Here is a 13,232-nt window from a genome sequence, read left to right as displayed (position 1 = left end):
TAAAGATTCGTAATAAATGTCAAAAACGTGCATACACACTTAGTTTAGTATATATGCATGCATTGGTTCAATACTTTCGTTAACATTATAATTGCAAGAAACTCTTTTCTTTTGACTTTAATGTTAAGTGGCAATTTTTCAGGTATTTTTACAAGAACAAAGTAAACAATATTAGATGAAAAAGGTGGGCTAAGTAAAGTTGCCAGACCCGGGTGAGCGCCAGTTAATATTTGACTTAGAGAGGGTATTTTAAGTGGGGATAGACGAGAAAATAATAAGAACATTTGGCATTAATTTTAACACGTTTCAATATCCAAACTATAGTAAGTATATATAAAAAATTTCTATCAGAAAATCTTATAATAACAGACTGAAACAAAATTATGGAATCAACTGATTTTAAATAGATCCATAACAACGTAGAAGCAAAACAATTGCAGAGAGTTTTCAGAAAATAATTGCCTCCGTAAATCGCCATTGTTTTTTTTTTTGTTAAAAAATAATGGTATGTATTGAAATTTAATATAAAAATGTGAGATATTAACACATATTAATGTTTGTATAATATTGTTTTTAGATGTTGGCATGGTCAAACGAATCTGCAGTGGATTTTCTTAGGACCTATTGCTTTATGGCTGGCAGTAAGTACAGTTATCATGGTATAATCGATGAAACTGGTACACAAAAACCGAATATAATGTAAAAGTAAAAAACGATTCGTAGTATGTAAGCTGCATATTCGATTGCTGTATGATGCTAAGTATATCTAGCCATTCATAAGACACCTTTCCGGTATTTTTTGGAGACCGCAACTTCGTTTTTCTCATTGTTTGAACCTAGGCATAATTTATTCTAATGAAATGTCAAAATTGCATAACTATATGTAAAAAAAGGCGTTATTATTCACAACTTTTCCTTACTGTGGGCGATTTATAACTTGTTGTTCTGTATGAATGTAAGTCAAGGTTTCAGAATGGCACGGTAATTGAGACAGCAAGCATAAATTAAAATTAAAATAAAACATGTCGTCCGTCGTCCGTTACCTTTCAACTAGTTTAAAATAAGTGCCCGATGATCCCGCCTGCCAACCAACATAGCCGACATGTCTAAAAATATTACATAAGGGTATAATTCAAGTTTTGCCTATTGTCTTGAAAATTATAATTAATGTAGCGAAAATTTAATAAAGTTCTACTTATAAATCAACATAGCCAAATTTTCGGTGGAACACTTATTGGAGTAATTGCCTTTTTATGACGATTTGATAGGCACTTTAAATACCAAAAATGCAAAACCTGATCAGCAGGACAAGATCTAGAAATATGTCAAGATGGCAGAAATTGTCAGTCAACTCTTTATAAGAGTTATTGCTTTTTAGTGATGATTTTTTTTACCATAAAGACAAAGTGCAAACAGCAAAAAATGTCCTGACATTGTCAGTCAATTACTTATTGTAGTTATTGCTCTTTTATGACAGTTTGTACCAATTTGTTGCGTTTTTGCCTATTATCTTGAAAACAATCATAGATAGATGGCAAAAATGCAAAAATTATCAGCAAGACAAGATCTAAAAATAGGTATTCATAGCCGAAATTGACAGATGACCCCTTATATAATAAGATGTTAATGCCCTTAAGGACGACTTTTACTGTTTTTCATTTTTGGAAAAAGTATAGGAGAAAGAGAAAAAGTGCCAATTTTGTGTACAAGTTTACTCGGGAATTAGTTCCGTGTGTTACGTTAAGTGCGGCGATTGTTGCGCTATGTACAGTCCTGTAATTCTTACGATTAGTTTGGCGATTGTTACGCTAAGGTCCTGTGATTGTTATGTTTAGTCAGGTGATTGATGCACTACATTCCTTTGATTGTAACGCTTAGTCAGGCGATTGATGCGCTACAGTCCTTTGAGTGTAACGCTTAGTCAGGTGATTGCTGCACTACATTCCTTTGATTGTAATATTGATTGATGTGCTACAGTCCTGTGATTGTTAAGCTTAGTCAGGCGACTTTGTCAAATTTGAAATAATCAATCTAACTATATAGCTAGATAGAGTAATATGTAAATATATAATAATAAAGATCCATTTTGTTACATCTTGTGATCCGTTTATTTGGCAATCGCCAATGGCAGTCAGCAGGGTTTAAGAACATCCGTTGTTCGACCTGTTAGTCAAATGCGTTTTGTTTAAATATACTTTTTCACTTTTTTGGTCTCTTGGAAAATGTTGTTTGTGCTGTATTAAGACCCCTCTACCAAGAAATTTGTTTTGCATGCACACGTATAAAAATAGCGGTTTTTATCCAACGCAATCATAGGTTTGAACGTTGTTTTCAATTTAGACATATATAGTAATATGTAAATATATATACATGTGTATGTATATCAACTATTTTTTTTATAGTAAATATTTAACTATTTCAGTTAAATACGTTTTTCCTGGTGAATATTTTACGTATTCTATGCACAAAAGTGAGCTCAATGAGACAGTCAAATCCACTTAGGTATGTATTCAAAATAAGTTCATATAACAGAAATTAATCAAGTTATGCCTATACGATCTCTGTCATAAGCACAACAATTCTTAAATATGTAATAAAATCAGTATAAGAATCGGTCTTACAAATCTAATCATTAAGACTATAAAGTTTTTTTTAATGTAAATGGTACTGCGTTTTAAAATATAAAGAATGAATAATTGTTTCATAATGGAAATTCAACATGTTTTCAATACAACCTACAATATATTTCTGAAAAGCTATCTGCACTCTGTGGAAGGATGGATAGATATGACAAGTCTATACAAACAGTAAAAATTCATACAATTGTCAAGACATATGCACTGAAACTGAAAAAAAAAAAATATAGTACAAAACAAATGATAAATCATTATAAAGAAAGATAAATCTTTCTACACTAAAATGGCTTCTGTCAGTGTCTTATTTTTTCCAAACGAAATAATACATTCTGTCATAACATTATGACAGTTAGGGATATATATATTGCAAAGGTTAAAAAATATTTAAAAGTCATATGAAACTTCAAATCTAAAAAAAAAAAAAGAGTTGAATATGTTTTATATATTTGAATGATTAATTTTTACTAAAAAAACAAGTGTACGTGAACTTTCTTGTAAAAGAAAATCCTTTGTATTATCAAAATCTTCATAAATGTACTGCTATTGAATTATTGTCTTCCCGTACACTAACTCGCCGATATTTTCCCGTATGCAGTGACCTTAACTACGAGACCTCTCGTTAGAACTTCAGCAACCGCACAGCACAAGTGCGAGGGGGGACACCGTGGTGAACGAATGTTTACAAACGTTTATTGAAAGGTAAATAGTAATAATTGATTCTTAAAGTACAAAAATACAACAAATCATTTAACAACTGTTTGGGAATAGTTTAACTAACAAATTTAAACACATTGAAAATATTAAAAAATTATCATGGCTGTATCAATTGACTATTTGCCACGTGTTTGACATGCTCTGTGTTGATTGTTTATCAATGTCAAGATCCAGTAAACTTCGACAACAAACTAGCTAGCGATCAATATTATTTGTCGATAATACGTTATAGATTCGTAATAAATATTAAAAAATAAACATGCACACAATTTGAACTAGAAATGGTAATTATTTTAATTTTGTTATTTACAGACATACCCTTAGGGCAACACTTATATTAATTCCACTATTGGGAATCCAATTTGTTGCAATTCCATTTAGACCTGTAGGTCACGAAGATTTTCTTTATGCTTACAATTTATTGTCAGCGATTCTTGTTTCATTCCAGGTAAGTTCTAAAATGTTGATATTCTATAAGTGTCCAGATATTACTGATATTATATAGTGAGTCCAGTTATCAATGATATCTGATATTTCATAATGTGTCTAGTTGTCGCTGATATTTCATAATGTCTTCAGTTATCACTGATATATTTAAACATGTGTTCAGTTATCCCAGATATTTTGCAATGTGTCCAGTCATCTTAGAATTTATTGCGAACCAAATGAAACTTTTCCACAGAGTCATCTCCTATTGGTCAATCTATTTAAACTTTTATGAGTTCTATTGTCCCATTGAATAAATACAATAGCTATTGTTCTCTGTGTAGTTTATTCACTGAGACATTTAAATTTCTTCTACGAGAAATTCATCACTCATTGATTATTAGTAATTTACCTGAGTAAAAAAATGTCTATACAACTTACTGAAACACTAGTATAACTTATTGACATTGAGTGTACTTTACTTAATCTGATATGATAAATAACTTCTTTATGGGTCAATATAAAAATGCTTTTTGCGAGAATAAAACAAATAAAAAGTCATGGGAAAGTGTTTTGAATATTATATATGAATAAACCAGATGTGAGGTAAACGCCAACGAGACAGTACTACGTTTAGTTTAAGACGGTATGCAATTTTCATAACTGAAGTAATATATATGAAATCAATTTTTCAAGGTGTAGGTGTAATACCACCATTGTTTTTCCCCTATTAGTCTTTGTTATATTGGCAATTTTCAAAAGATTGTGCAGAATTTATCTTTGTTTCGAATAAAGAAACACTTGGCATGAGTAAAGTTTTATCCTGTCCAGTACTACAGTGAAAATTTCACATAACATTTCATTGCATATAAGATAATAACCATCACCGGCAGTAAACCAATCAAATTTTCACCCCTTTTTTTCCTGAATAATAGTGGTTTTCATCATCTTAGAGTCATCTTTTGTATCATATTCAACTGTTTGTATGCAGATGAGATGAATATTTGATCATTTATTGGTGGTATTACTCCTGTGATAATTCTATTTTCATTTGAGAACATGTTGACAGCAGTTCAGGGGCGAATCCAGCCATTTTTAAAAGGGGGGTTCCAACCATATGTCCCCATTCAAATGCATTGATCGTCCAAAAAAAGGGGGGAACCCCCCACCCCCTTTTGGACCCGCTTCTGCAGTTGTTATTTGAAGTTCTTGTTAGGTTTTTGGAGAAACTTTTTTCATTGAGGTACGTTGTAATGCGTTGTTGATGAGATATCGTTGTTTTATAGTTTTTAAGGATTGTGTGCATGGAAAATGGAAGTATTGCCATGCATTTGTAAATTCCTTTTTGGAAGACAGAAAGCAAACGTGTAAATATTTTTATTCAAACTCTTACCCAGATAAAATCCAAACAAAAAATTGGAAAGTGAAAATTACTAAGTAAAGTGTTCATGCTTTCCTCATCACACAGAGTCATTGATATGATCAGAAACAAACACAAAACAAACGTTTACGGTTTAGAGCACAGCATACAGCTTTTATTGATGGAGTAGCACCCATACCGTATGACAGTTTTGTTTAATGAATTCCACGAATTCAGACATGTTATGAATAAATCCAATAGATATAATACTGAATATATTGTTTTTTTGTGTGTTACAGGGATTTTTTGTTTCGCTCTTGTTCTGTTTCTTTAATGGTGAGGTAAGTCCATTTAACATAGTTCAACAATAACATTACTTGTATGTTTCATAAGAATATGTAATATTATTGGCTGACAACAATCTATAGGCATTCCAAAATAAGATTATACTTCTTAATAAAATTTTACATTTCCGATCGCACGTGCTCCCCGTGACAAAGTCACAACCATGCATAGGGAAACAATCGATAAAAATGAGATGTTATTCCGTAATCTCACGGTTCTAGCATAAAATGAATTCAAAAGAATTGAAAGCGGTGATCATGTGCACATTTTTAGTATGGAAAGCTTTTGCGCTTCATACAAAATGTGATTCGGTCAACGCATTTACACCTCAATAAAATTACAAAAAGAAGCTTAATTGAAATTATTTTTAAAAATACGGAAATTTGAAATTCGAAAGGACATTCAATGCAAAGTCAGCTTTCACACAATCTACATCATATTCAATCTTTCCACTTATCTTTCCAAGAACAACAATAAAATCAAACAAAACTGTTGACTTGGAATATCAATCTTTTAAACTGCTTAACGAAACAACGAACTTTATAAAAATATTCTCAGTAGGATTGAAGTTGGAAATAAATAGCATCTTCAACAGGAAGACCACAGGAACATTTATGATCGTTCACTAGATTTATTTTATTAAGGTCAACATTAGGGGAAAAGTGTTTGCGACTAAGCGTTGTTTGCGATATGTTGAACCTCCGGACCCGCGTTCTATAGTGAGGCTCATCATTTAGTTTTTTATGGAAGTCATATATTTCTAAATAGTATTGTTGATGATTTTATATAGATATACTTCAAGGTTGTGATTTCCAATTGTCAGTCGAAACGTCAATATTTGATAACAATTGGTTAAATTTGTAAAAAAAAAAAACCTATGCAATGGAAAAGAGGGGATATTGTGTACCAATTTATGCGCAAAATCAATGCACATACTCTAAAATTAACAAAGTTTTATCGGTATATACTTAGAGATGTGTTACTTTGGTCCCGATGTCCAATGAATGGTCAATTGGGTCAGATTGGCCCAAAAGAGTTAGCATGATTTGGGGCATAATTGGTAAATACAATCAAAAGAACTTCAAACCGCTTCTGATTTTCAAAAATCAATTATTGAATATATGAACTTAATTTATACATTAATTTTGGTGTAAAAAATCGTCTTTTTTATTTGTTATACAGCCATGAAATGACAGTCGATTAAGTAGGAACACAACCCTCGCAACAAAATATTTTGAGATAGGAAGTGTCTCATATTATATTTATCTATTTACGTGCAAAATATTATTTTGGGCGATGTTTATTTGGTGGTAGTTAGAAATTAAAAAGGCCGCCTCTGTAGATCATATACATCATAACCTTCCGAGGAATTAGATTTCGAATTTTATTTTCAAGAAAGGTTTAAGTAAAATAAAATCGAAGTGGTGGAAAAAAAGAGATATGGTGTATTAATTCGTGAAACAAAATCCCTGCTCGCCATTGAAAAAGCACAACACAAACACAAAATCCCTACACACCATCACCTGTACATCTTGATAAAACCCCGAAATAAGAAATGTCTTTTATACTGTATTTACTAATTGTTTTTACTTAGAAGAAAAATGCAAGTTGGGTTTCCATGGAATCTTTTAGTTTCCTCGGCGTCCATTTAAATTTCATGCAGGCTCCGATGTAACCACTTTTCAATTGATGTTAACTGGGTTACCCTTTTATAAAGTATATCTTCGAAATATTGGCTAATACATATATAACTTCGTTTTGGGCCACATGGAGCGAATTTGAACTTTTCGTGAGTCAAAACAATTAGTTAAAAAATAACCATGAAAACAAAAAGTGGATTTTCAGTATCAATAAGTCATAACTCGTATACTTTTTGTGATCTAGAAATTCATAGACAAAATGTAAAAAAAAATGTTACATATAAGCAAAGGCCACTGCAAAATGTGATACGAACAATGTAAGTGACTGATATCCATTTCGAATTAATATATCTGTATAATTTGTTTATTTCAAAGTCATCGCACAACGCAGATTTGATCTGTTTTGAACAAGTATGCGTAACAATTATTTAGCATGTCTTGATTTTTTTTCCTACTGAACGGTACATGCATAATTTTTACAGTAAAATTGTGTGTGGAAATAGACAGAGCGACATTTAGGTTCAGTCTCTGGTTTCAGTTTTTATAGACATTAATAAGTTTGTCAACCCTTCGTGAAATTTTATGTAACGTTGAGAGAAACTTCTTCGTGATCAAAAGATAGCATATAGAGCAAAATGTTGAAAAATACATTTATTTTACATTTTCCCGTATTTAACTGATAATGGAATTTTTATTTTATTTTTGCACTAGCATATAGCTTTAATTTTTTTATACATCAATAACTTTGTCAAACCTTTATGGAATTTCACAAAGCGTGGACGGAAGCTTCTTCACAACCAAGGATAGCAGTCTACAATTCTTTTAATCAGGTTGATAAAGTGAAAAATTAAAAGAGCTAAAAAAATAAATTGTTTGCTCTTTAATTTTTTCTTTATTTACCTAATTAAAATTACTCAAGGTAATCGTCATACGAATATTTATATGAATCGTGACGACTTTTCCTTTCCTATTGTAAATTTTCCTTTTCTTTGTGATGACGTCCCGTTACGTCCTTCTTATGGAGTGGACATTTCTAAATTGATTACACATGCGCGTGTTTGCAGTGATGTTTCGGATATCAATGTACGCAATCGTTTTTTCATTGGAATAGCAGAGATATAGATATGATAATTTGGTTAAAATTTCAACCAATTTTGTCTTTTATTTAAATAAAAATTATATTTTTATTGGGCATAGGACATTTGAGCGAAAATAAAAAATGCACATAGGGTCATTTGAGCGCCGACATCATAGGACATTTAAGCGCCGGAATATTAATCTTACCTGGTTTTTCAAAAAGGACATTTTAGCGAAATTTCATTTGATATTTTATATGAATTAAGAAAATATTTTTAAAAAATAAGAAAAAAGAGTAAGTTTTTAAAATAAATATATTTTATTTGATTTTACATCCGAGTAATTCAGAAAGTTGAATTATGTCAACAATACAAAGAGGTAGATTCAGATAAATGGCTGAAAAGAGTGTTTGGGATAGCTTTCTTAGATCCAGAGGAAGTAGCAGACTGTTTTGTCGAGATTTCATGACCATTTTACCTACCGACAAGCCTTGTATAGACTTTGCCGATTACTTGACTGAAACTTGCATCATAAACGAATCGTTGTTCCCCCCCCCCCTCCCCCCCCCCCCCCCCACCCTTGTCTCTGGGCCGCAGTTCCATCTACGTCAAAACATAAAACAATAGTCCCGAATCATTTCAAGCCCATTATAATGAGCAATTTTATCATAGTCACCCAAAAGCTTAAATAAAAATAACACTTTATAAATTTCGTGTGTTCTAAAGCGTTTTTCTGGATTTACCTTCATCAGAAACGCTCAAACCAAAACACACAAAGTTCTAGTATGTTGTACAACACACATAGTATGTTAAAATTGTACAACACACATAGTATGTTAAAATTGTACAACACACATAGTTAAAATTATACAACACACATAGTATATTAAAATTGTACAACACACATAGTATGTTAAAATTGTACAACACACATATTATGTTAAAATTGTACAACACACATAGTATATTAAAATTGTACAACACACATAGTATGTTAAAATTGTACAACACACATAGTTAAAATTGTACAACACACATAGTATATTAAAATTGTACAACACACATAGTATGTTAAAATTGTACAACACACATAGTATATTAAAATTGTACAACACACATAGTACACACATAGAATGTTAAAATTGTACAACACATATAGTATATGTTAAAATTGTACAACACACATAGTATATTAAAATTATACAACACACATAGTATGTTAAAATTGTACAACACACATAGTATATTAAAATTGTACAACACACATAGTATGTTAAAATTGTACAACACACATAGTATATTAAAATTGTACAACACACATATTATGTTAAAATTGTACAACACACATAGTATGTTAAAATTGTACAACACACATAGTATGTTAAAATTGTACAACACACATAGTATGTTAAAATTGTACAACACACATAGTATGTTAAAATTGTACAACACACCTAGTATGTTAAAATTGTACAACACACATAGTATGTTAAAATTGTACAACACACATTTTATGTTAAAATTATACAACACACATAATTATGTTAAAATTATACAACACAAAAATGATAATGGGTGGATGGATGTATTGTTGTTTAAAGTTAGTGGCAAATGATTTAGTCACTAACAGGACACATTATTCAGAGCCGACCAGTCCTTTGCTCTTACTTCTTATTCAACTTACGTGCTTATCGGAGTAGGTGCAAATACCAATTTTCCAGATTTTGGTTCATCCTGGCCAGGGGTCGAATCCACGACCTTCCGCCATCAAGAAGAACACATTTCAAGTCTTTCAATCAACTGACAATATGCTAAATGGCCAAAAATGAAAAATAATATTATCAAGCAGAATAAAATGCTTTTACAATTAGTATAATTTTATCTTTGTAAGATTTGATTATATGATTTTTAACGAACTGCAACATTTAAAGTTTCCACAAGATTTTATACTTATACTTAGTAATTTTATTTAATTGTTTATATTAAGGTAATTCTTCTTCTTAAAAGTCGGCTTGGAGTTCATAGGCAGCGGAAAATGAGTCGTTCGGATACAGCAAGAAGTTCAATGTACATTCAGTTATCAAGTAATAATAACGCGTCTCGACCAAAATTGTCGATTTGCAGTGCTGTCGTTAAAACAAATGATGAAACATGTGTTAAACTTGTAACTGACACAAAATCAGATGAGGTAAGACATATATTTACATGTACTATGTTTTAAAAGTTTTGTTTGTTTGATACATATTTAAAAATTAAAATTATTAAAAAATATTTAACATTTTTTTTCTTCATCACATAAAATTTATCTTTAGAAGAGTTGATATAAAAATAAGGAGATGTGGTATGAAAATCTGAAACAATTCAAACAGACAATGAACGGCCTACTTTATAACAATACCATTTACGAAAACACAATTATAAACATGAACCAATGGCAACAACTGTACTACAGGCTAAACATGTCACAGACTTTATATTGCAACTCCAAGAAAAACATGTTTGGTGTTAAACAAAATTTAAGCTTTTTATTCAGTTTTAATCCTTTCATTTAAATTTCAAGATGAAGATATGATATATAAATTAATATATACAGTTAATGATATTAACGGTACCAATTTTTCTGCACCAGATGGGCATTTCGACAATAAATGTCGTTTCAGTGATGCTCGAAGCCAAAATATTTGAAAACCCAAAACTTATTAAAACAATAAAGATCTTATAAACCAAAAAGATTGACCGTTGGTTCCTGAATACCGGATGGCAACATATCTTACTGGTGCTGTGCTTTCATTTAAAGTAAAGAAACATCATAGTTGCTACGGACACGAACAGAATAGATATAAGAAGATGTGGTATGAGTGCCAATGAGACAACTCTTAATCCAAGTCACAATTTATAAAAGTAAACCATTATAGGTCAAAGTACGGTCTTCAACACGGAGCCTTGGCTCACACCGCACAGCAAGCTATAAAGGGCCCTAAAAATTACTAGTGTAAAACCATTCAAACAGGAAAACCAACGGTCTAATCTATATAAAAAAAAACGAGAAACGAGAAACACTTATGAACCGAATCAACAAACGACAACTACTGAACATCAGATTCCTGACTTAGGACAGGTGCAAACAATTGCAGAATACTATAAATATGATATAAGTGGCTTTGCCTCATACACAAACTTAGAAATTCAATGGAAGGATATATTGTAGAAATACAGATTTATATATACATTGGTGGCCTTGGGCTGTTTTCTGCTCTTTGGTCGGGTTGTTGTCTCTTTGACACATTTCCCGTTTCCATTCTCAATTCTATGTATACACAGTGGGTGCATGTTAGAATTGAATACTGTGAGGTGACAAAGTGTCACTCCAATAAACTTAAAATACTTTGCTTATTGTGATGTGCTGCACTCGTTCTTAAATTAATTGTTTCAAAACTATGAATTTTTCAAAAGACTAAGGATCTTCTATCCTCATGAATAGACTACTTAAGCTGTATTTGGCAAAACCTTTCGGAATTTTGAGTCTTCAATGCTTTTCAACTTCGTATTTTATTTGTCCTTTTTAACTTTTTGATTCGAACGTCAATAAAGAGTCTTTTGTAGACAAAACTTGCGTCTGGCGTACACATTTTTACCCTGTATCTTTGATTAGTTTATTCTCCACTGACGAGAAGATAACATTGTTCGATATTAGAGTTGATCTTATCAGGTGTACTGTAGTTAACCAGTTTGGTGTATATACTTAAAGACTTAGTGTCAATAAAATGCACCGTAATAGTGCATATCTAGTTCAATAGAATTGAGAATGGAAACGGGGAATATGTCAAAGAGACAACTACCCGACCAAAAGAGCAGAAAACAGACCAAGGCCATCAAGTTGGTATATTCATGGTTCTATTACTAGTACTACATAAAACATCAGACAAGTTACTTTACTAAATGTGATGTAAATAATAACTTTTTATGTATTGTGTATTTTAATACCCTTTGAAAGGTATGTTTATGATCCTAAACTTAACACGTCTACTCAATCGTAAACTATGAAAGATGAATTTTAGTTTTTGATTTTCTTCGGGTATCATTTTCATTAGAATAGTCTTAAATTGTCCTATATCTTTTTTAAATCAGAAATAGTAGCATGAATAAATTATAATCATAATAACTTGTGTATAGCACGAAAATGAGGAGACGGTTGTTTACAGCACGGCAATGAGGAGACGGTTGTTTACAGCACGACAATGAGGAGACTGTTGTTTACAGCACGACAATGAGGAGACTGTTTACCGATGTTTTAACTCGTAAATCTATTTGGAAACAACAAACCATGCGAGAGAGAAAAAAACTGAGAAAATCACGTAAGACCGGGTGCGTCAAAATGGTAAGCGTCTCCTGATATAAATGCATCCATCGCAATGGGAATTCTGATTCCGTCAAACTGACGACAGCGAAAATGACCGTTAAAGAAGGAGATATCATAAGGCTACCTTTTAGTCCCTTGAATTCCAAAATCACAAAGGATAATATATATCGATTTAGTCAAAAGACATTATTATGTCACATTTGATTTAAATTATTACACATGTGCTTAAGGGCTTCAAAGTTCCTACTTTTATGAAACCATTTTTTGAATATAGTCATTGATATTTAGATATAAGCCAAAACTTTTCTAAGAAAAATATTTTGCAACAAGATGTCTTATGAGGTTAACATGCGCTAACTAAAGTTTTGGGTTTTGACACAAAAGTCATATTTAGTTTTGCAAAAAAACTATACGTGAAATGGCTATTTACGTCAAATTGATCAATTTAAACATGAATATGCCGTTAAAGTGTCACCACAACTGGAGTCTCTGGAAAAGTTGTATCCTGCAAGTAAAACTCTTAGTCTTCACGTAGTTCACATCAAATCAATATTATTTGTAGGTTTGATTGATGTTTTTTTTTTTTTTTACGTGTACTTTTTTCTTGTACTAATTTCTGTTTTAAAGCATGAAAGTGGCCATAAACTCGAAGATCAATAATTGACATTAACTACT

At 31.3% G+C, this 13,232-nt stretch overlaps 1 protein-coding gene across 1 annotated transcript in view; it reads left to right on the top strand.

The window, feature by feature from the left end:
- Nucleotides 1-13,232, top strand: part of LOC127730447 (calcitonin gene-related peptide type 1 receptor-like) — a 73,594-nt gene that overhangs the window by 58,335 nt on the left and 2,027 nt on the right. The window contains exons 8-12 of the mRNA XM_052238875.1: nt 578-641; nt 2,423-2,502; nt 3,663-3,798; nt 5,436-5,477; nt 10,185-10,385. Of these exons, the coding sequence (XP_052094835.1) occupies nt 578-641; nt 2,423-2,502; nt 3,663-3,798; nt 5,436-5,477; nt 10,185-10,385 (523 nt within the window). The remainder of the gene's footprint in view (nt 1-577; nt 642-2,422; nt 2,503-3,662; nt 3,799-5,435; nt 5,478-10,184; nt 10,386-13,232) is intronic.

Source organism: Mytilus californianus, unplaced genomic scaffold (assembly GCF_021869535.1).
Source record: "Mytilus californianus isolate M0D057914Y unplaced genomic scaffold, xbMytCali1.0.p SCAF_2, whole genome shotgun sequence".
In the NCBI taxonomy this organism is placed as follows: Eukaryota; Metazoa; Mollusca; class Bivalvia; order Mytilida; family Mytilidae; genus Mytilus; species Mytilus californianus.
The sequence above is the reverse complement of the archived record's forward strand: the minus strand, read 5'-3'. Positions and strand labels throughout refer to the sequence as shown.